The sequence below is a fragment of the Opisthorchis viverrini genome, assembly GCF_000715545.1.
Source record: "Opisthorchis viverrini unplaced genomic scaffold opera_v5_4, whole genome shotgun sequence".
In the NCBI taxonomy this organism is placed as follows: domain Eukaryota; kingdom Metazoa; phylum Platyhelminthes; class Trematoda; order Opisthorchiida; family Opisthorchiidae; genus Opisthorchis; species Opisthorchis viverrini.
This window is the reverse complement of record NW_008751660.1, coordinates 5,036,180-5,060,225: the sequence shown is the minus strand read 5'-3', so window position 1 is coordinate 5,060,225 and position 24,046 is coordinate 5,036,180. Positions and strand designations below refer to the sequence as shown.

The 24,046-nt window shown below is 41.0% G+C and overlaps 1 protein-coding gene across 1 annotated transcript; it reads right to left on the bottom strand.

Annotated features, from left to right (window-relative positions):
* Positions 1–573: 573 nt before the first annotated feature.
* Positions 574–14,690, bottom strand: T265_12560 (hypothetical protein; the record flags this gene model as incomplete). The annotated part of the gene is made up of 4 exons (XM_009164284.1): positions 574–610; positions 6,686–6,903; positions 11,816–11,840; positions 14,593–14,690. Coding segments are annotated over 4 exons (378 nt in total), but the record flags the coding sequence as incomplete, so codon positions are not given.
* Positions 14,691–24,046: the final 9,356 nt, after the last annotated feature.

Below are 24,046 nucleotides of genomic sequence, written 5' to 3'. Positions count from 1 at the left end.
ATAAGTGGTTGAAATACGTTCCTTCCAAACTGCTTTCGAGGCATTCACGTGTGCATGACGCAACAACTGTATAGAATGCTAACTGTATTAGAGAAAAATTCACTCAAACATAGATGATTTATTTTTGATTTTGGCTCTTAAAACAAAACCTAGGGAAAAGAGCTTAACGGAGCCACGCACCGAAATAGTGCGATTTTGGCGTGGATAAAAACTAATCAAGGGGAGAACAAGGTTTCCCGTTAAAGCTTTGTAATCTAGTGACTACAGACGACAGTAAGGCATTGCACCGAATGCTATTTCAATTAAAAAATCAGGTTGCAAAACCGCACCGTGAAACTTCAGTTACCATGGAAGAATAGGTTCGTTGTACAAATGGTCACTCCCTGCACCATAGACTCACTGGAGTGAAGTGTAGCAGTGGAGGGTTAAGACCGATGCTCTATGTTTTTTGGCACTAATATTTTTTATTGTTCTTGATGTGGTTGTCAATAAGGCCGTAGCATAAAATGTACTTGAATTTATTATGATATTCAACTTTGACACTGAACATTTAATCATTCGGTCTACAAGCATTTATTGGGAACGTTTTAGGACTTTCGGCGCACTCATCCTAAAAAACGTCAGTTTTGCAGATTTTCATTCAGTGCGCTTTCATATCAGGTCTTAAGTGGATGGAATTTAACGTCATGTATTTACATTTGGTTTAACTCACTCTTCGCGACAAATGTCTATGTGAAACCAGAAAAATCCACTTGATATTTATGACTATCAGGAAAACAGTCCTTTCAGAGTCTGGATAATAGTAATGGCCTTCCTCTTATTGAAAGAACGGCAAAGAAACGAAGATGTTTATCGCACTCTGGGGTGCAAGTATAAGAAGGCATGATAACCAATTTTTACCAATATGATGGACAATTTTCTCCCTGAATCGCTTTCGCCATGCAATCATCGCAGATATGATCATCGAGATGCATCCCCCTGCAATCCAAGATGTGTTCAAGACACAAATATGTATGCTGCGTAAGGCAGTTTGTAACGTTTTGTTCATCTGTTAACGCGCGCATAAACATTTACCATAAAACGGGCTGCTGAAACAGGGCAAGTTGTTGCGCGACACAATGTTCATCCACAGAGTTTAAATGGCCCAAAAAACTAGGTTCTAATGTAGAAGTGCGTTAGCTTATCCCTTATCACGCGGTTGCACAGTAGTTTTAGTCACCCAACAGCGATTTACTTGAGGTAGATTGCACAACTCAAAGTGAAGGTGCTCGCCAGCATCGCTATAAGAATCGAGTGCTTCAATCGGCATGTAAGTCAAAATCACGCGAGTTAGTTATTGCAGTTAATCGTTTACACTATGTTGCCTGTTGTTGGTAATCAGTCTAACATCACATCATTAATGCGGTAACCATGCATCTTATTACACGGCTATTCGAACAAAACATACCTGACACCTAAAACTTACAGAAGTTATAAATTAAACCAAGTGCAGTCTTGTGGTGTTAAATGCATTAAATTCACATCACTGATGAGCACTTTTAAAGGCTACATATACCAGGTTTCACCAGCTGCATACCTGAACGGGATTCATTCGACCTCTGAAAAAATGTCAGAAGTGAAATGTCATAATAGGTATATGAAAATCTTGGTTGAAATCTAGACAACACACTACTAAGACAGTCCGGTAAAGGCGCTAAGTGCACAGTAGCTCACCACCATAGGACTTTCGGTCAAATTTAACATTGACCGTGGAGACTCCGGACTTGTTGAAAAACGCTATCGAGACGTAAATGCGACCTACAGATGGATCAGTGCTTCGTCGTAAAGCTTATAATCAAAATAGCTAATGCGTTAGCACCCTTCAAAACATCGGCGTTTGTCTCTAGGGAAATTGAAAGCCTTGCCTAGATTCTCTTCCCATTCTCTTGTCATGCGATGAGGATTGATTCAGCCACACATCCCTAACCACGAGAAAGTAAATCTTTTTATTGGGCAAACTCATTACGTATCGAGATTTGATCCATTGAAAAACTTTCTCTTAAGGATTGGTCTGGTCTTTCCTAGCCTATGCACCATCTCTGGAAAGTGAATTTTTCACCACGGATTACGGCAAAATAATTTTCCTCGTACTATTATCGCAGCCCAGACGCATTCAGCCTGCAAATATTCAGTGAACATCAGCGTTAACACATGTTCCTCTACAAAAAACAAGCCACCTCGTGACCGGCGCTGATCAATATCTACAAATGAAGCATTCATTTATAAACCATACATCTGTCTGTAAATTTTCGAACTGTTGTGGATTCTTATTTCCATCGTCATTCAGGTAAACTCATCACTCTCCAATATTGTTCATCATTTTTATATTACACTCGGCCCAAGATTTTCGGAAGACCTCAATAAGAGAGGGCATAATCAAACGAATAACACATTATATTATGCTATGCTTACGTGCAAAATATCGTCCTCATTATTACAATTTACCTGTCGGAAAAAATAGGAAATTCGAATCTTTCTATAACGTGCTGAGTTATCCTAGGAGGCACGGTTCATGCTCGCCTTCGCTCAAAGCCAAGGGTTCGTGGATAGTAGTTCCCAAGCAGGGATAAGTAAATATTTTATTGCAAACTGACTTGTGCTACCACCAAATCACTTAATCGCCCCTAAATTTTGTGGCTCATGTAGCTATCTGGTTGCGTGACTAATGCTCGTTTTTTCATCCTAACAAATTGGTCCCTTGTAGATGTTTTGAAGAAGGCTACTTCACGAGGACACCCAAAGATAATGGCCTGCAAAGGAGCATCAATTTCAAGCCAAATGTTTGACGGCTGAAGTAAAGTTGCTTTAACTGGGAAAGAGGATGTTGGTCTTCCTTGAAAGGAAGCTTGAAAAATGGACCGTTATATCTGACTTCTGAGTGAGCTTTATCAAAGGCCCCAAGGACAGTTTAAGAAAATATGCAAGTCGTGTTTTAGCTGCCTCGGCAGCCTACTAGTAGAACCTATTAGAACCCATTACTGAAACCTGTAGGACTTATTGGTAACCTAGAACCTGCAAGTAGAACCTAGCAAGAGAAGGACAGTGATCTAGGTCAGACTGCACTATGGTAAAGTTTGTTCTGACTGAAAATCAGTGATTAGGTGGTTTACAACATATCCTGCGATCGTTATCTGCAATCGAACATTTGTTAATTCTGCCCACTTCTGGCAAGCAGAGATATTTGCTTTAGGATATATCTGCTCATTTACAGCTGCGGTGGAAGAGCCTAATGACAAAACGACTTGATGATCAGGTTTGAAAATCGGTTGTTTCTTGTATCGTTGACACTTTCTAATAAATTTTGGGGGAAATAGCCTTAGAAGTTTTGGAAGTGACTGAGATAATTTACAGGCTGACCAGCTGTTTTGACAGTGTCGTTTCTTGCTTTAACTGCCTGTTAAAAATATCCCAGGCGGTCTCATCAATCAGTATGCACCTACAAGCACATAATTAGGTATTTAACACTTAAGACTTAACTTTCCTATCCAAGGGACACAGTAACGTCCGGTTTCTCCATGCTCTCCTTTGACGGTGTTTTAATCCGTACATCATGTTTCGTTCATAAAACCACACTCGGCAGTCACCAGCGCCTGCGGTTTTTACAATCTCTTTGTCATTCCACAGATTTAAAAAGGATTGGAAAGATTCTATTACCACTGTATTGTAATAAAAACTTACTGATCCCCACGGAGGGTCCATAATCTTTGTATCTTTCTCGAAGATTAATTATCTAATGAATTAGGAGACCTGATTGTCTGGTTACAAAATGATTCATACCGGATCACATTGGTAGCTTCCAGCGGTCGGCCAAACGGCGCATGATCATCATGTAGGCAGCTAACCAATCATCAAGAAAGCGTTACATGGATGACCCATAAGATCCAAAAATGCAAAAAGGCGTGTCATCTAGCTAATCTAATTGGGATTAGATCGTTTCTCCCTTGATAACAGTCTATTGAGTTCCAAGCCCATAATTTGACCGTTATCGTTTAGTTTGTGGTGATTCGTCATTTGTCCTGATCGATTGTTTGGACCAGTTAAGACCAAGAATCGTACCTGCAAGTTCACCATTCGCATGCAGTATTAAAGGAATGGGTTGAGCAACTTTCAAGTGTATCAGATAATCTTGATTAGAAACGGGGAGTCTGTTCATCTCGAGGTCAAGTACTTGCTGAGTGATTTAAAAAAACATTTTTGCATGTTTACATTTTCTCTTGGCCGCTTGACAGCCAACATATCACTAAATCTTTACTGTACTGTAGGTTCAATATACAAGGAGTCAGTTGAAATCGATGAGTCGACCACCAATTTTGACCCAAGCCTTCATATCAAGAATAGCACATAAATTCACAAATCTACTAAACTACTACCATAAGAGTGGCGATGGGCTGTTCTCGATGGAAAGCCAGCTATCAGTTACGAAAATTGTTAGAACTGACAAACTATATCCACCTGTTTGTAAGGTGTTTGTTGTTTTAGGAGATGTGAGCTGGAATACGACATGTTTCATTGTAATTGCACACAAAGCGTTGCTCATAATGGAGGCTCCTAATCTCACAGAATTCCCCAATCAATCTGAATGTTACTCTATAAAACTCACAGCCAGGGAAATGGTGCAACTTCTGTTGTAAGTGAGGTGATTCAACCAAATCTGTGGTTGTGGTCAATTTATTAGTTTGATTCGATTTTTTTTGCCATTCCACTTGCATAGATTGTACGCAGGAAAATACGTCAATTGCAGCATATGTGAACACGAAATTATCCGAAATTGTTCACTTCCAATCAGGATTGCTTAAGGTCTTTAATTTGTATGGACAAGATATAGTCAACGTGCTGTACTTCCACTTATATCAAGGAGGGTTTCGCGTTTTGAAAAAAAACGGACAATTTTGACAAGGTAGGTAAAATTATGCGAAAATATTCCAGTAGTTGAGTCCTGCCCTGTATGTCATACACTGCGATGGGGTGAATTCTGAAAGATTTTCAGCAGATCTAACTCCGGCATCATTCCGCCAAATTTCCCCTATGCACCTCTGGGCGAAAAAAATGAACCGGAAACCTCTCGCAAACTCGTGTAATTCCGGATGACACTTTCAGATGCAAGATATCAGCGGCATGCTGACGTGCCGATAATCAGCCATCCCACATCCAAAAATACATACATGTTTTTACTCTTTTTTGTATTTATTACTAGGTTATGTCTCACCAGGTGTCTCTCTGAAGTGATTTAATATTTCTACTTGTCACGAACGTGTACCCTACACTTTCCACATGGTCAATGACCATGACTCATTCATATCCTTTATTTTTCTTCGGGTGTAATAAAATCTTAAATGAGGTCAACTGGTGAGGCAAAACAACAGCCGGAAACATAAAATCGAAAACAATCACCAATTGGTTTGTGTAGACGGATCCGTTAAATCAGATGTGTACTAGAAATTTACACATGCTCTCCGCTGACAGTTGACCAGAAGAATTTAGACCAGATGGGCTGTTATTTTAAAGCTAGTGGCTTTGATTGGACTAACGTTTTGAAATATCGTATGGTTTCAACTGGTGTGTGTGCGCCAGTTCTGTGCGTATGCATCCGCTTTCCAATATAACGTTAAACAGACGTGTGTGCGTGAGCTCGTGGCGCAATGGTAGCGCGTCTGACTCCAGATCAGAAGGTTGCGTGTTCGAGTCACGTCGGGCTCATTTACCTTTTGGTTCATTGTAACAAAAAACAGCCGGTACGACTGAAAGTCCATGATCCACAATACAATGATTCGATACACTGGATACTTTTTTGAACAAACCAACTTTCACGGACTACAATACAACCAGTTTGGCATCCGAATTTGACTTTACTTTGCATGGGTGGGCTAGCTGCACGTGTTGCTGTTAGCAGCTGCATCACAGATCACTGCGCGATCTATTTCCATCGACCAATTTTAAGCAGAGTCAACAACTTCGTACTCCCTTCGGCAAATAGAATCTTCGCATTTCTATCCCGACGTGTTCGACACAAATACCCTGCACACCCTGTATATGGATAATTACCGCCTTTTTCAACTAAGGACGAATGTGCGAAAAATGAAATTGTGACTGTGAGTGGGTACACGATTATGCCTCAATTTTGCCCGACGTCCTTGAAGGCATCCCAGCTATATAACGCAGTCATCTTAATTAGTCGAATTCATCAGTCAATCAGTCATTTTGTAAGTTTATGGGTAAACATGTGTAAATTGCCTTGGCTTACCGGTCAGCCGATCAACTAGTCTGCGCCGTCGCTCGAGGTGGCCGAAGTCATAATCAGCGGTGGTTTTGGTAAAACTGAGCTACCAATTCTTCCTTAAATATCTCCACCGATTTTGCAGTCAATATCCCTTCCAGCGGACTTCTCCAATGACTATTTATCCTCCTCCTCAGACAAACTTTTTTATGATCATACAACTTGAGCGAACGTCCTAGGACTTTTAAGCTGTCAATGACAGCGAAATACTCCTTCAACTCTAAGCCTGTTTTCCTTGTATAGGAGGTGTACTTTCTTCCGATGTTAATACATCGAAGATACATCCAGAATCCTTATTTTGCTCTCAGCTAATGTTTCGAAAGCTCACCAAGAAGATTATCCTAGCTGTGAACCTGTTCCACAGTTGCTTACCTTGATTTGGTGGCTGCATAAACGGCCGGGTATCCATATTCGGAGTAAAGCTGACTCTGATGGAGTGGCATTCCCCTTTTCCCACGTTCAAGCGCCCTCTTTGCCTGGACACACTGTTGTTTGCGTTTACCGTACACATTTGATTTGGACCCGTCATCTCCGCAAACATTTGACCCTTGACCTGTCTGAGCGATTTTTGTAAGCTTTCTACTTGGGTTCTTGAACACTTAGTTGTCAGGCATCCCGCGTATGTGTTAATTCAAATCGATTGACCGTTTCCTGCTGGCTTGCTGACTCTGCAGTATTTTTGAGACATTCTTTTTATTTGTATCAAACCGCGCAACAATTTGGTCAGAAATTCCTGTACTTTGTGTTTTGTACCTCCTTCAAATATATACTTTTATACATATGGTAAAAGATATTATTGAAACTCCAAAATTCTGGGTTTTCTCTCTTGGGCTTCTTGAATATGTCGTCCTCTACGATAAGAGGTAAAGCGACCTGAAATCAGCTTGGCGAACGATCCGCCTGGACCACATTAGCCTGAGTACAGTAACCGTTCTTCTGATGGATCTTTAAAGGACTTGATGTATGATGTCAATACGACTGCTCAATTCCCCTCCAAAAGTGTCTGTCTCAGTATGAAATACAATACTAGGCGCTCAGCTGTGATATCCTCTTTGTTTCCTAGTATCGATGCTGCCCGAATAAAACACGATAGTTGAGAAACTGCCATGTTGCCCAAACCTGAATAAGAGCAGTCGAAATGATAGTGTTTGTTTTGAAGCCTGGACTTTCAGGTTGGTTATCTTGTAGAGTAACCAATAAGCTATCTGGACCCACGAAAATCGCGCTGATGGGCTAGCTAAAAAACTATTCAGCTGGAGTCGATTCCTACCAGGTAATGATTCACATAGCAGGAAACTGCATGGAATATGACGCTGTCGTCACTTTTAACTCCCATATGCGTATTTGAATCATCTACAAACACAAGACAGGAAAGACAGGGCGTGAACGGAAGGTCGTTCAAATAAAACTTGAACAGTTTTGTGGAAGGCACTTTCTTCATGTAATCGACACTGAGTTGGGCCAGACCTGACTTGGGCCCTGTTTGTACGTGTCCAAATTATGTCTTAGATACTGGCTTTTTCGGACCAGCCCATGGAAAATCTTTGACAAAGTCACTGACGGATTATCCGATCCAATACGTTGCTCAAATGAACGAATAAGCCGTCGACCTTAGAACTAGCATCAAGTGCCTGAGCCAGCAGCAGATTCTGAACACATGACCTTCCTTTGCCGAAACCAGCATTCTCTGGCAAGTGAAGTCTACTGCCTTGAAAGCGATGAGCCATTCAATCCTTTGTTAGTTTCGACAGAATGAACGTGGGACCAATCGGCTGGTTATTACCCGGATTATTGACCAGCTTCACAGGTTGGTCACCATTTATAAGAGACTGACGATGGTGGCCAGCGTTCGACAGAAATTTAGCTAGGAGCTTTACAAACCATACTTGAATTTAATCTGGATTAGAGGTAGTCTGATTCCCTAACACGTCCCCTAAAAACTGACTCACGACATCCATAAAACAAGTTTTTGAAAATAGTCGTCCTAATACCTGATTCCACAGTGCTGATTTTTCCTCCATTGTCGCCTTAAACAGCATTTAGAAGGATCAGATTGAAAATGGTCGGATGATATAAAAGGATACCGATCGTGAGTTCATCCCAGCCAGACATCGTGGATATACGTTTAGCTACGTTGACAGTGAAACCCAATCGGCAATATACATATCCGGATATAAGACTGTCCGTGTAGACCGTCGACAGACAGGGCCCAAGCTGTTATTCGTATAACTAAAGAGCAGTATCACGAACAACCTATATACCTACCGTCCTATTCGGTCGGAATAGAAGTGTCGTTCCAAGAGACTGAAGTTACAGTGTCGCTAAATTGCGTGCAATATTGGAGCATCCTCACTAGTAATTGAAGCTGCAGAAAAGAAGTTATGTGTCACCGGGCTCGGTTACTCTGCGACAAAATTAGCCCTTGTTGGACTTACTGGTTTGATATAGCTAATGAGGTTACGTCAGAATTAGGCACTTGAAATTTCACCGATTCATTCGCACGGTAGGTCATTTAGGCTAGCCTATTGACTCTAGGGTAGAGCCATCGAAAGTAAAGGAAACTACTCACAAGTTTACCGAAAACTCTTCCAGCCCACGACTGGTTTCGTCCTTCTTGGGGTTCATCAGGTAGGCACAGTCCTCGAGTTTTCGTCAACTTTATGTTCTAATTGAACCCAGATTGGACCGTTTTCGAGAAAGACACTCATTTGCAAATCAATTTGGCTTTCACAAGAGACTCAACTGATTTTCCGTTTATGATTTCTTCAACTAAACATCTTGCACACAGTCCGCTTCATGTAGCTGGTACGATATTCCAGGTATCGCAGTATGTCAAAGGCGAAACATTGCCCAGCAATAAATCCATCGATTATTTACCAAACCCCTCCGAAAGAGACAGTAGTTTAAATTTATCCGTAAAAAACAGTATAAGTAACTCACTCTTTATCAATTAGGATAAACACAGGGAATTCGCGCTGACTAGCCAAAAGTTATAGAGCTTTAAGCGGTTTTTTGAGGCTTCAACTTAAGCGGATTCAAAGTATGTCTTTAAATTTCGTTTTATTCACATTCCGCAACGATGGGATTCACACTTGTATTCTCCTAATCTACTCAAATCACACAAACGTAACCAGGTTCACCCTTTCCAAGCGATGATTTGGATGTGTCTGGCATACACTGAAGATAACACCCTTGCCTCGCATTTCCGGAGTTCAGATTCCGTCAATTTTGGTGAACTTTAATGAGAAGAGAACTGCATTTAAACACCCTGATTTTCGGTTGTCACTCAAAAAAATTGCGTCAGAACAGGAGTGGGACTGTCCAGATGAGAATGATGTGAACGTGGGATTATAATACTTTTCTCAAAATATGCGAGTTGACGTTCGTTGGGAACATGAACGCTTATTTTACCCTAAAATTGACTTTTCCCAAGGTAACGGAAGCTGATGAGTCAGAAACTCAATCCTTACTAAGATTTAACGATTGAAAATTCCGAAAAATGGATTACTAATAAAACATTATATTTTAAAATTACCTGGTCAATGGTTTTAAATCAGTTTTGTAAGGTGCTCTGATAAAAACTTAACGCTTTCCTTAGACTCCGTTTTCACAGCGAGGATGCCGAGCCCAAAAGGGTAATGATTTCTGTGTCCGATTTGGATTGGGAGAAGCAGATAGGTGGGTAACCTTTTAATCTGGTATAGGAGAATGAAAGAGATTACAAAACGTCTGGAAGTTGTTGGTGCGACTCGCCTTCCAGGATCGGGGCCATGTGATCACCCGTACGCCTGGTTAGAGACGCTGGAAGATAGGGCTGTTAAGCTATGTCAGTGGCGTTCTTCTTGTGAGTTTCTATCCGGATTTCCTGAATGAGTGTAAGCATCCGGGAATGACTGTAGTAGTAGGCTGATCTTAAGTCCTTTTCCCGTCCAACGTCATTCTTTTCCTCAAAATTAGTCTTGCAAGCATATTATGGGAGCCAAGCATCAGTGATGAACAGTGATGTTATGCTCTTGATAACACTGATGATTTATGGACAGCTCGGTATCATGACATGAAAGCTCTTATATGGAGTTTCACAAAAGCCTTATCTCATGGGAGAGTGAACACACAGCCGATCACACAGACAACGACGTGATTGACTGAATATATCCTTGAAGCGCGATAAGACAAAACAATTATGATCTCTGGAGCCGTAACTCTTAAACTGTTTTGTGTGAAGGTAGCTCTGATTGTTCGCCAAGGTCGCTTTCAGTATTCCGCTAATGCTCCATTTCAGAGTATACTTCAGAATTTTGGTAAGGCCTGAGGAAAGTTGGAACGCCCATCCGATTACATTATGTCTGAATTTACCTGAAAATATCTTATTGAGAGAATCGAACAACATCGACTACCGCCACTGTATGACCCATGTTTTTGTCTGAAATCTATGACGACGTCGGAATGCGGACATGCCACGACATACGTTGATAGTCACGCTCTGCTAAATATGTTGAGTATTATTTCGATGCGTCTTGCCTAACACTTTAGTCTTGAGTACGCAAAAGTGACTTGAAAAATAAGAGAAAAATAGTCGTTTTGCGTTAATGAGTGATAGAGTGTAGGCTTCCGTTGATCTTTTGTATCAACTGCGCACTGACAATGTCTCTTCTACTGGAGGGAAAAGTTTGCAAGCTTATTCCCATGCTCAACGAACAGATAACCGGGCACCTAGTCAAAACAAATCTGACTAAATGTCAAGTTTCGAGGCTCACCTAACCTACAAGTGCTGATTCTGTTTTTACTAATGCATCTCACTAAGTCGTACTAGCCGTAATATCTCACGTGTTTTCTTTTCGGAAGGAGCGCCGAACGAAATTTTTTGTATGCATAATCATCTGTTTATATTGGAGGGATTGTTTCTAGATTTTGATCCAGCTGTGAACTGTTGCCACTCAAAGTTGTAGAATCCATATGTATTTGCATTTTCGATTAGTTCTTGACCCTTCAGATTTTGAGGTAATGGTGTCAAGGTAAATTTTTATATGGCTTTATAAGTGAGGTTTGCGGTGCTTTAATCGATTTATGCGTGGAATAGTAACGCGTGGGTTAACATTTTGCATACATTACCGTTTTCCGTACAATGATTTACTGACAGCCAGTTCGTTTGCATCAGTCTTCACCAAAATGACTTATTGTTCCTTTTTGTCCTTAGCCTGAGTGCGGAGAGTTATTCGTTTATTTGTGCGCTCAAAAAACACCGCCACATCTGGATCATTCTTTATCTCTCTATTTAAAATGCAAATTTGCGTCGATTTAATCAAAGACTTTAGTTGGACATAGATAATTCCTGAGCCGGAAAATGCTGGCTTTGCTGCATGTTAGCGAAAAAATCTGTCCTGATCTTGCCGCTCATGAAATCAATATGATTTTTTTTAAAAATATTGTCGTATTTTTTCAATAAAACGCCAGGATATACAATTTGCCTGAGTTTTAGACAGCAAAGGAAAGGAGTTTTCTTACCATGTCCACAGCCTTATACAAGTGTCTGAAACTAGAACTATCAAGCAACTGAAATTGACATCAAATTCGGGGAAAGTCCCGTTGGTGAACATGTGATCGTGAAGCTGAAATCGCGAAGTGATCACATGACCTGTTCAAGTACAGCTGCCTGCTGAGTGACAGTGTGTGCGAAAAACTTATTTTAGCTGAGCTTTCTTTGCTCCACCTAATTCCGTTCTGTGTAAATGGATCCCATAACCGGATAATTTTGACTTTTTTTCTGAAGTCGTACGACTGACGTGGACGGATATTCCAGATACTCGACTGTGCTTGCATCTTAATCATTATTAATTAGGTATGCTTTGACATAGATTCGTAAAGAACGCAAATAATTCGGGGGTCGACTGCTCATATTTCTGCTGAAAAATGCTCGACAATTTTTGGAGTAGTTCCATTGGGGGATTTATCTAACGGTATCTCGAATACTACGTGCATTTCCCGAATGGGCCTCCAGATGATAAAGTGAGAGATCTTTAGGGGATTCTCGTTATATTCAACTTCCTGACTGTGAGAAGCCTCGCTTATTGGAATGCTGAGCCCAAGGCATGGAAGAAGTAAAATGGTATGCGCTTTGGTTTTCGGTAATGGAAACGAGCTGGGGATGTATTCTAGTTATGGTCGAGGCTTATGGATAGATAGGAAGGAGTTGGATAAAGAGATGAAATAAATGGGTAGGTAATTAGGTAGGTAGGTAAGTGGATAGATAGATAGATAGATAGATAGATAGATAGATAGATAGATAGATAGATAGATAGATAGATAGATAGATAGATAGATAGATAAATGAAGAGCTAGGTGAGTGGATTGTTAGCGAGGCAAACAACAAGTGGGCAGATGGGAAGATAGATGGACGCATTCCCACTATGTTTAATTCTAATGAGAGTTTCACGTCACTTGCTGGCCAACTAAAAATAGCTTTTGTTTATTTTAAATTATTACGCGTGAACTAATACGACTTTAAATGCTAAGAGTAGTGTTTTTGCTTGATTGTGGATACTCCTTCTGTACTCAGCTTCGTTTATATAGTATTTTCTTCATACGTTTAACGACTGTACTCATCCGAAAGGGTTTCCACTTTTGTGATGAATTTTTTCAGTGACACGCAGGCCAAACATTTTGAGAAAATTCTATGCATTAACAACTTAACTCAGCTAATCTGTTGCTTTGTCAACTAAGAGGTTACTCGTCTGAAAGGTTTAGGTAACAAAATGTGTGGATGCCTGTATAGCGATTTCATACCTAGCAAATTACACAAGCTGCTCTGTATTGTGGCATCATTCTTACCTGCGGGCTTCATGTCTAAAGAAAGTTCCCGCAGAATTGCTGGTTAACAACTGAACTGCTGAAATTGTTGACGCTTGAGTATTCTCCCGAGTAAATCTACTTCCAAAGTCGAGTTTCCAACAGCGTAAAATGTCAAAGGTTCAAAAGCTTCTTTCTGTAACACTTTCTTGCAAAACGTGCAACCAGGGAAATTTCATGCACCTTGCAGTGTCAACAAGCTATGCTAATCTGTTGAGCACATCGATTTTAGGTTAATGTACAAGGCACACAAATGAAAGTTGAAAAAAGCTGAAAAAAATTTGATCACACAACTCACCGATGTTGGTGGTTTACCACCAGTGTTTCTGCTGTTTTTAGCAAATGTGTGGCTCCGAAGTACATGCTGTGACAAAACTATAAGATCAATGCTTGATTTAATCTTGAATGTGTTCGCCGTAAATGCAACTAAATAATTTTTGCTCAGCAGGAGATGAAATCGGAGAACAAATCTCTTAATGTACGAAAATAACAGATCTGTCAGCTCTTGCAAATGCATCCTTGAAGCAGGCAAGCACGTTCAGATAAAATGTGAAAAGCATGTACTTCTTGTCTATTTTCTAATTGGAAAGGTCTCTAAAGTTTACAGAAAAGTTTAATGTTAGACGTGTGCGGAACACTGATATGTTAGGATTTTGCAAAATTTTCGATGTTATTTGCTTGGATGAAGTTTTTAAAATCCATAGCAAAAAGGAAAACCTGACATCCCTTGTGTAATTTTGAAGAACTTCGTGCTTTCCAAAGAAGTTGTAATAACGGTCAGTAATGGTCAACAAATGTCAGTTTGGTAGTCCTCCAACAATCCTAATATAGTTTTGTATTGCATAACAATCTGGGATTTTACCATATGTGGTCTGGTAGGGACACAGAGCAATATTTTAAGTCTAATTCATCAGCTTAACAACTTTTACGAGGTCACTTAAACGTCAGCTTTTAGGGGATTCTCGATTCACGAGACGTACGCCAACAAAATAATTCCCCCTGTATGTAGTTACCATGGCGATCGGTTGATCAGTATTTCGGTCAGGATGGCACAAACGAAATTTCAAAAATACCGCATGAGTCAGCCCTTATCTTCGCAGACGTGATACCCTTGCTCTGAAAAAAGCATCCGAAAATTTTACCCTGGCCAAGCCCATCGAAAAGCTTGTTAGAATTTTAAAGATGCTACAAGATGTTTTTGGACAATGCCTAAACGTTATGGTTTGTGAGGAGAAGGCGTTAGGTTTGACGTTGAACTCATATGTATGTACAGGATGAAAAGGTTTGATTTTGAAACCCGCGCACCACGATTGCTCAACGTGATCGTAATCGCTTAACCTAACACGGCCAAGATATATTTGAGGTGCAGGAATCCTTTGCTTCTCGCAACGTATCTCTTGTGATCAACAGAATTGGGAGCTCCAAGAATTTCTTACTTCTCAATTTCTGAAGCTACGCAAGGTTTCCACAACCAGCTCTCAGGAACGCAGTTGCCGAAAAGCTGCGAAAGCGGCCGTAGGAATATGGATCGGACCTTTGAATACAGATTCCACTGATGAAAAGTTGGAGTTGGACTGACATTGGTTGGCAATGTGGAAGGAAAATAGTGGGTAACGCAAACTGGGCAAATGAGTTCACTCTGTCTGTCAGATTTTGTAAATGTGTAGGGGCTTTGGCTGTGGAAGTATTTATTAGCTGTTATCCTATAAAGTGGCCCATTTTTTCACAACCGAGCTCTACATAAGAATGGTTGTAACAAGCAAGTATGGAAGGGGAGGATGTCACTAGATTTTAGAGACGTTATTAATACAGGTCGGCGTTTGCTAAAAATGTGCGGCTATGCACTTTATCATCACAAGTCAAAGTTCGCCGCTGTGAAGCCATCTACAGAAGGTTGATGCATCCAAAAAGTGAATTCTGCAGAGCAACTCGAGGCCTTGTAATGGCATACCATAAGCGCTATTTTTACTGATGTATAAATCCAGTTTGATCGGTTGTGTCTCGGACGTTAACTGCAATCTTTAGACAGGTATTTAAGTGCGGTAGTTTCGGAGTTCACATTTACTTCATTGTTGAGTGAAGAGTCATTCCATTGTCCCGATGCAACTATTCTGTTGTGTCCTCACTAAAATGGTAAGACTTGCGGTCGGAGGTTCGTCTTATTAAAGCTCACCAACATGGTATGGCTGCCGTGCTTCCGTAGGAAATCCGGACGTGGAACAAACTGGACAGGGGAGATACCGCTCGTCCACCAGCTTACACTGAACTCAACCGAGGTTTTATGCCTAAACAGGCGTACGTAGTCACACCTAGGCAATGTAAAAAAGTTGTCCGACTCCTCGAGTAACGATCCAGAAAGTGCCCTGAATGTGTCGATCAAATGACACGCCTTTTAGAACTTCCCAGGCAGGTGGCGCCACAGGGGCTTGAAATCTGCTGGAAAATTTCCTACCAGTTGTACGTGATTTCCGGGCTTATGAAACTAACGCTTAATTCATTCTTGCTTGAACGATTCCCTTCCTGTCTTGGTGCACTTTAAACTGAGTTCACACAAAACAGGGAAGCTCTGGACTCGATTTCCGCCCCAGTGGAGCTCGTCAATTGCATGCGCTTAGCCATGCCGGGGTTAGAACTCCGGACATTTAATATGCGGGACGAGTGCTAACACCAACACACGGTATACACAGGACGCACCATGTGTCGAGGCAAAAGTGTGAAGGCCTGGGCGATGCGACTGTTATGCCCGACGAATGTCCCAGATCACTGTTTCCTCTCTTCCGTGTGGTATCAAAGATATAATTTGTCTAGGACAGACTGATGTGAATTCCAGGATCCCCGCGACCACCTACAGCATTAGAATTGTTCGGACAAATTGTACATCGCTTCATAATTTTCGACCGAAATAACGAGTTGCCTAATAATCAGTACGTAACTGTTGAAGAAAATAAGAAGATGTGACTCATTTTGCAGTCCGGTGACCAGTTCTACATCGGTTTCTCCGGACAGTGAAGTATTTATTGCCTAAGTTTAACATCTGCCCGGCTGGATGGATACTGCAACCACGCATCTGGCAGTAACCACGTTCACACCAAGCAAATGGCTTTGGTAGAAAGGGCAGTATGACTCAGATCAATCAAATGTGTATCGCTGTAACTGAACTTGAGAATTCTGATCCCTCTAATTGATGCTGACCTCTGTTTTTCAACTTTCGATTGGGATGCACATATTTTCCCTTTTTACTAACATTTCTACTTGGGTACTATGTTCGTAGATATTGTGCTCCGAACTAACTGAGAACCACATGCGGGAATCCTTACTTGCGTGCTAACTCTCCATTCTGAGTGAGGCTCCAGGCATATAAAGCTATTAATGTAAGCAACAATCATACTTGTCCGGATGACTCAACCAAAACCAAGCAACACATAGGATTCAGTAGGAAAGATAAACACATTTGGTTGGTTTTCTAATTGATGCTGCATACCATCTTACAAAGTTCACCTATATGGCTGGCGTTAAGACTACGACATTTAGATTCATCATGGTGTCACTAAAAAAACTAGACACTCGGGACACGGTTCCATGGAACAGTCAGCTACACACCATATCTGTTGTTGTACATAAAGTAAAACTCTGCCAGGTGATATTTCGTTCGAGAATATGGCCATCGAACTGGCCTAAATAAAATGAATAAACTACCAGTTCTGGTCTTCATCGAGTTAATGAAAGCTGGGTTTCCGAAATCTCCAAGCCTGATGCAGATAAATCCCCATCTCTTAGTGCTATCATCTACTGATCGGTGCAGTGACAAAACACTTCACCTATCATCAAAACGAAATCCAGCTGAGTTTTCAGTAGATGGGGCGAGCCACGTAATCAAAAAAACAATAGATGGGGCGAGCCACGTAATCCTGAAAAAAAAACAACTCGTTTTGGTCCTGTTGGATCCATTGTGCCGTTGTGAACGACCTGTAATTGCTTGTAGCGTGGTCGGACCCAAGTGAAAATTCTACATCTAATTCTGGAAGGTCATACAGCGCCCCGCAAACAAAACTGATAAAAAAGATCTATCTGATAATAGTTCCCCGCCAGAAGCAGGTATTAAGAACTAATCACTCCACCCTTTCTCGCAATATAAGGGCAGCCCATGAAATCTCCATGCTGTTGGTTACTCTAAACTGGTTACAGTAATAAAAGATAGCACAAGTTAAGCTGTAACACTCTAATGATTCGGATAAGTTGCCCTTTGATGTCATACCAATTCATCGTTGCAGGATCCAAGTGATTCTATTGTTGTCTGAGGTGAATGAACACTTAGAAGTTGCACATAAGAACTTGGCTTCAGAGAGAAAACACCGCTGACAATCACATCTTACCAGGTGAAAGGAGAAAGCAATTCAACTCTTGTGTGACGATGCACCCCGCTTGCTAGATGGTGAGGCCTCTAAACTATGGTTACCGTTCATTGTATTTTACTAACAAAGCCCACTGGTTCAAGTAAGATCTGTGTTAGAAGCCCCAGTGACACCCGTTATAACTGCTCTCAGCAGAATCACTAAATGCTATTTGTCAAACAGATCTGCAGGATAAGAAATAAAAGTCTTCAAAGAGCAATCTTGTTGGAAGCCGGAAAGTTTCCAGTGCTGCAGGTATCAGTACGTATATAAACAAATAGAAATATATGTTTGTGTAGGATAACCTTTGTATTAACTGTAAGTTTATTTTTTGCAAATATAAAGTTGCCAACACATAACCTGTTTGTATTTCGGTGATTTCTAGAGGAACAGATTAGTCCAGTCGATGGTGGGGTTGCTTGCTGAGATTAGCACTTTTCTGTTGCGTTTATATCAGTCTAAAGCATGTCGCAGCTTCAATAGATTTTTTTGTTCTCATTTCCAAGATGCCATTTATTGTGGCCACAAAAAAGCAAGAATGTGAAAAAAACCTGCGGACAATTCGGGACAACACTTGGGCCTTCCATACAAGGATCACTGTCGGCACTGTGAACTTCAGCGATCCGTCCGAATTAGTCATTCATTGATGTCTCAAGATACTATAACCAAACGTTGGTAGCCCTGACGAGTGCATCGTACTTGACCATTTGACCTCACTTACGTAGGCCGGTAGCTGACTATAAATCTTGCGAAGGAATAAGGCATCGTTTCTACTATTCCCCCCGAGGACTATCAGCTAGTTTATCTAGCGGACTGATCGCTCTTTTGGTAAGCACTCAACAAATGCACTGCACTTTGGATTCATTTTACCCTGACATATCTGTCCTGTAACAACGCTGCAAAAAGTCAGCTACCCTCAAAAATGCTTCAATCAGGGACGAAGCAAATCTTCCTACGGTAATTCATCATGTATCACTCAACTAAAAATTCTTAGGCGCTTTCTTTTGTTAACCAAGAGTAAGGTATTGAAAAAGGCAGATTTTTGTTCTACCCTATGAGTCTAGCAACATATCCATAGACGTTTGTGGGTATTGATTCCATGGCCGAATATCTCACCTGTTTTCTAAAGGAAAATCATATAGTGCGAAAGAAATTTTGACCTGCAAAATTCGCTCATCTACTGTGGATTAAGCCTTGGAATTTTGACGCCATCCGTACAACCGGTAATGCATTCGAGGATCATAAACATAATGTGGTGGTTTCGAGACATGATGTAGAGTTGAGGGAGAAATTACAAAAAAGCTTTTCCAGATGCCGCGGAAAACAATATCCACGTACCTTTCCCAATCAACCGCGTAGGGACAAGGCACTTTTAAGGTGTGCATTCAATAATACCGATTAGCGTATTCCCAAGGTCAACTACCAGCCGGGTGCGACCGTTGCGTGTTTTGGCTGTGTGCTTGCAGGCCTGTCTTGACTGCCACCTCACCAATATCGTTTAGGTTTGACAGCTGTTGTGTCGACTGAGGTCACGTGCGCGTAATTATTCATACACCGATTCGACGCCAGAATTCCACGTCCAGCACGGAGTACATTAGGTCCAAGGGACTAGTACGACAAGTTGCCGCTTATGTTAGTCGTTGGTTAGGTATCAGTCCTTTCTGAGCGTGACATGTTCTGATTGGAGTGTGGGCGAATTTTTAAAGCCGATTTATTGGTTTGAGTTGGGTGATTGGAGACTGAAGGCGGAGTAGCCTTCAAGTTTTCATAAAAATTACTTAAGTTTCCCAGAGGGGATTGTGCATTCAATTTTTGTACTCTGATTCTTACATATAGTGTCCTGATTTCCGGGCTCATTCATTCAGTCGAACAGTACACAGAAGGAACTCAGCAGAGTACGGACTATACTTGGGTTTGGCAGTCTCTAGGCCCTAAAACGTGAATTCGTGTGGTGATATTGAGTGCAAAGTACGTTTCGCAGTCATAATTAGGAAGTGTTTTTTAGGTCGCAATGGGGGTGAAATATCTATGGGATATCCCTGCACTGGCCCATGAGTTTGTATCCCCCGGTCTCGCAGTTACTCACTGAAGTTCTCACACCACAAAAGCCTCGTGAGGTACACTCAGCTAGCTCGCGGTCAAGATGACCTCATAACTCGTCAGAGCTTTGGACAAGACGGGAACCTCTTTGATTCCTGTAGCAATTCAATGGGCATGGACTTATCTTAGAATCATATCGCAGCAATTTGGAATTCGAGAATTTCGAGAAATTCATTGAGAAATTGAGGAAAAAACATACCAGGATAAAACTAAGGATGTGCACTGTCGAACGATCCCGCAAAACTCGAGGTGTATTGTGAATTTAGTTGTACTTAATTTGATGTAAAATTTAGGAGCTTAGAAATTCGTGGTTATTTTCTTACCACTGATGACTGCGGACACCATACAACCCAGCTTCCTTGTCAGTTGAAGCTGTCCCGGATATCGTGGATCCCACGAAATTCCCTTTTAACTGTTAATGATTCTAATCAGAGACGCTGTGCTTTAAACCGACAGGTTATCTCGAAATGAATTCGAGAGTGGTGGTTGTATACTGGGTAAATGAAACGGAATCGTCCAATGTGCTGGGTTAGACGGTTGACATCAAAATCATCAATGTCATGGACAAAGGACGCCGCCACACGGTCCCGTGTCCTGTGATTATTGACGAACTGTGATACTGCGTGCAATTTCAAAGTCTGTTCTTGAGAATTAAAATCACGGCGACGTAAGCCGTCAAGAGCCTCTTATGACGAAGTTGATCGAACCAAGTGACGGATAAGTCAGCATTGTCAAACTTGTTAGCGCACGGGGGCATCGTGAGATGAGTCAGCACAACAACTTGGTGCATGCACAGAGATTTTGTGAAAGATGTGCATGTCAACATAAATATCCTAAGCACACTTGGACACACACATAAATACATGCATACAGGTTCTGTTCACCACTGTGTGCAGGATTTAAGTGATGCAAAACCTGCTAACAGAGAAATCCGTGTAGATGCCAGCTAGAATTACGCACATAAATAAATATAATATTGTTCTGTGGTAGTTGCATTTCGATGAAAAATCTCATTCTGTTTATAGATATATGAGGCCCTAGACAACATACTCGCACATGCAAAATAAAGCTGTGAGGGCCCCAACTATCTCAAAGTCACAATCTGTGTAATAAGCGGCTGTCAGCGTAGCCACAATAAAATAACAGCCAGTTGAGGCTTTTAGCACAACGTTCCTTATTATTGAACTTGAATGAAGGACTGACTGTGTACATAAAATTATGTACACAGGTACAAGAGGAATAAACATGAAACTGGACTCATATTCAAATTGTCAGTCTACTAATCCAAGGTACCAAGTTTGGTTAAGATTAGTAAGTTGAGTAAAGCTAAGTTGACTGGAATCGGCCCAGATTGGTCGCCAACAAATTACCTCACTTTGGTGTACCCAGACCGAATTTTTGCGTTGGGAAAAGTAAGATCAAGTGGTTCACTGTGTTAATTTCAAAACACCATGACTCAGACCAAACCCCACCGTTTCATTCCTAGTATTCAGCTGTCCAGTGAGATAGGCATCCCTTATCTCCTCACATCGTTTTGCCTTACAAATGGGGATTTTTCACGTTTGTTCGCCCAGTCCCATACTGTTTTGCTTTTCTGCTGTATACACATATTTTACCACTCCACTGACCGTTTAAATTGAGTTAACTCTCTTAGTTCAGTCCAACCTTTGGTGCTTGGTGCATTTTACCAGCCAGTGAGTTTGGGTCTGAAGGCCATTGACGGTTCAAAAAAAAATCTGAGTGAAAAATTCCAAAAACCGTTTATTTATGTCAACATGCATGGTTAAGTAGGACTCGGAACGTGACGTGCGTCGTTTATCAAAGGAAAGATGCCATACATGGAACAACTGTAGAGACAGACACCAAAGACTGACAGAACAAAAGACTACTTCTTTAAAATACGGGTTCAGGAATTTACTTGCCAACAGATTCAAGCTGATTCTTGTCAGTGGGCGTTTTCTGCGCATTCAATGCAAAACATTAATTAGAACTGAAAAGCCCCAAGACATCAGAAATGTCTGGTGCATGTAATTTGCGCTACTCTATGGACAAGCGATAAATGCTTCCGCTACTCGGAGAAATGGATATGCAAACATGATTTCTTTATAGAAACATTAATGTCCCTGGTCTGTCAACGATTGCTGTGAGGTATTTTGGCTGCCCAAAATATTCCCATGCGGAATAGCTTCGTTGAAACAACTGCCGCTCACGTAACAAATGTTTACTTCAGGCAGGGTGTGGAATTAAGCGAAAGCCCAATAAGAAACTTTTTGGTGGGAAATATAATCGTTTTCATGACGTAAAATGTTGGTTTAAATTTTCTCGCTCCGTTTCAGTTGTATTTACTCCATCCCCCATTTTACACAGTAACAGACAAATGCTAAATCTAACACTGCGTCCAACTGAGAAGAGAATTTTCACCAGATGACGCTTACCTGCGCAGCAGTTGTCCTAATCTTCAAGTTGCTTTTAATTTCACACCTATCCCCTGCAAAAATATGAATCCACGTTTTCTTGTGCGCAGTCCATTTTGTCTGGCTTTTTTCATGTGCGAGGTGGTGAAATGAAATTTTCTTGCTTACTTTAACCTAAGGTCCCACAAACTGGTCAGTTAACTGACAGCAACAATTTAAATGATTATAGTATCTGATTTAACAGAATTTCGAATCACTTTGTTTATCGTGATTTGACATAGTAATACATTTTTCACTTACCTACGCTGAAATAGACAATCTATTAATTGGATGGGGATACAGTCAATTCCCATGTAGCCATTTCCACTACGAGTGCATCTGCCAGAACCCATGTGACGTTTGCTGTTTGCTCGTGATACTTACTTGTGTATGACACTGTATGGTGCACCCTAACGCCGGCTGATTGCATTGTTCAATGGTTCACGAATTTCACGGTGCACGAATCCTTATTGTGACGAAACTGAGGATGTGAATCTGCTACCGGATACATGAGCGCTCTTTTCAAAGCTTCCAAACGTCTTACTCAGAGACGGGTAAATCGGTTAAATAGTTTGATAAATATCTCAGGAATATTCCTAAGTTTGTAATAAATGCCCAAATTTTGATCAGTGGATCTAAGCTACTCGTACTTTTAGTTCTGAACTGTACCCATCAGACAGTGAGCTGATGGTGGGAGTGAACGGAACAAAGCACGTTCATGAGAAAAGCGAAATTCAGTCGGCTCTAAGAAAAATCTACTGTGATCTGCTAGAAAAAGGGAAACTAATTGATGAGAGGAATAGGAGCACAAAACTTGAATGGTATACAATCAAAATGCTCGATGAAAATATTCTATTCACCCTCGCTAATAGGAAGCTGCTGCAGCGATTGCAGGAAGCCAGATGCTAGAAAGTTGTTATGTGGAATCGACGCATCTGTCATAGTTAGATCATCCCGAGTAAATCAATTGTCATATGATGCATCCTAGAACAAGCGTAATTTTGCCGGAGAACAAGGCGAACTAAAGAAAAATGTACAAAACTTTCTCAGTCTATAAATGTCATTTGGAGGTGTGGTTTGCGACTGATTACTCCAAATTCCTGGACAATGTCTTAAGCTGTCGTGCTGATTCATGATAACTAACAAATGCGAACAAGTACGAACAAAAATTTATTGGCTTACTATGTAAAGCAGTGGAGAGCAGTGGGCACAATGATGTTAACAGTGATCAGTTTAACCGACAAACAGTACAAACGGAATTCCTGTGGTCTCACTCCTGACTATATTTTCAAATTAGAATCTGCATTCAATAGTTTTGAAACTACTCTTATTAGCATAATGGAAACTCTTTTTAATTCCAAAGCTACAATCGACGGTCTTAAGTTTACCCTTGCAAATATCGTGCGTTAATGTTCCTCTTAATTTAAACCAAGCGTTTGACGCCAGCATCTACTCCCAGTAGATTCAGCTGATTATACACTTTCTGTACAGTTCTATGACCTGAAATTAAGGGAGCAGTGTTTTAGATAATGAGTTAAATGTTTTCCACGAATAAAATTAGTGTGCGATATTCAGGTATTTCGGTTGATTAAAATACAAAATGAATGTCAAATTCAAATGCCTCAAACGTGTATAGGGCTGTCTTGCAAGAAATGTTGGTGATGGCGGTTGGTTATTTTACAGCAACCTTGTTCGGAAATCGTGGCACCTTTTAGGTTGTGAGTTGTAAAATTCTGGCCTACCACATTACAAAGAAGAGGGCTTCTAATGATTCTGAAGTCACCAGGCGGCAGAAAGTCTCTTCTTGTTGCACATACGATGGGACGTCTGAGAAGTACGAAACACGGTTTCGAAAATATTCTTTGTGCTTGGTGCTCTTCTCACTGATATTCCATAAAACCGTTTATTCCACCGATACATCATTTCCCTTGTGCAAAATATTGTGG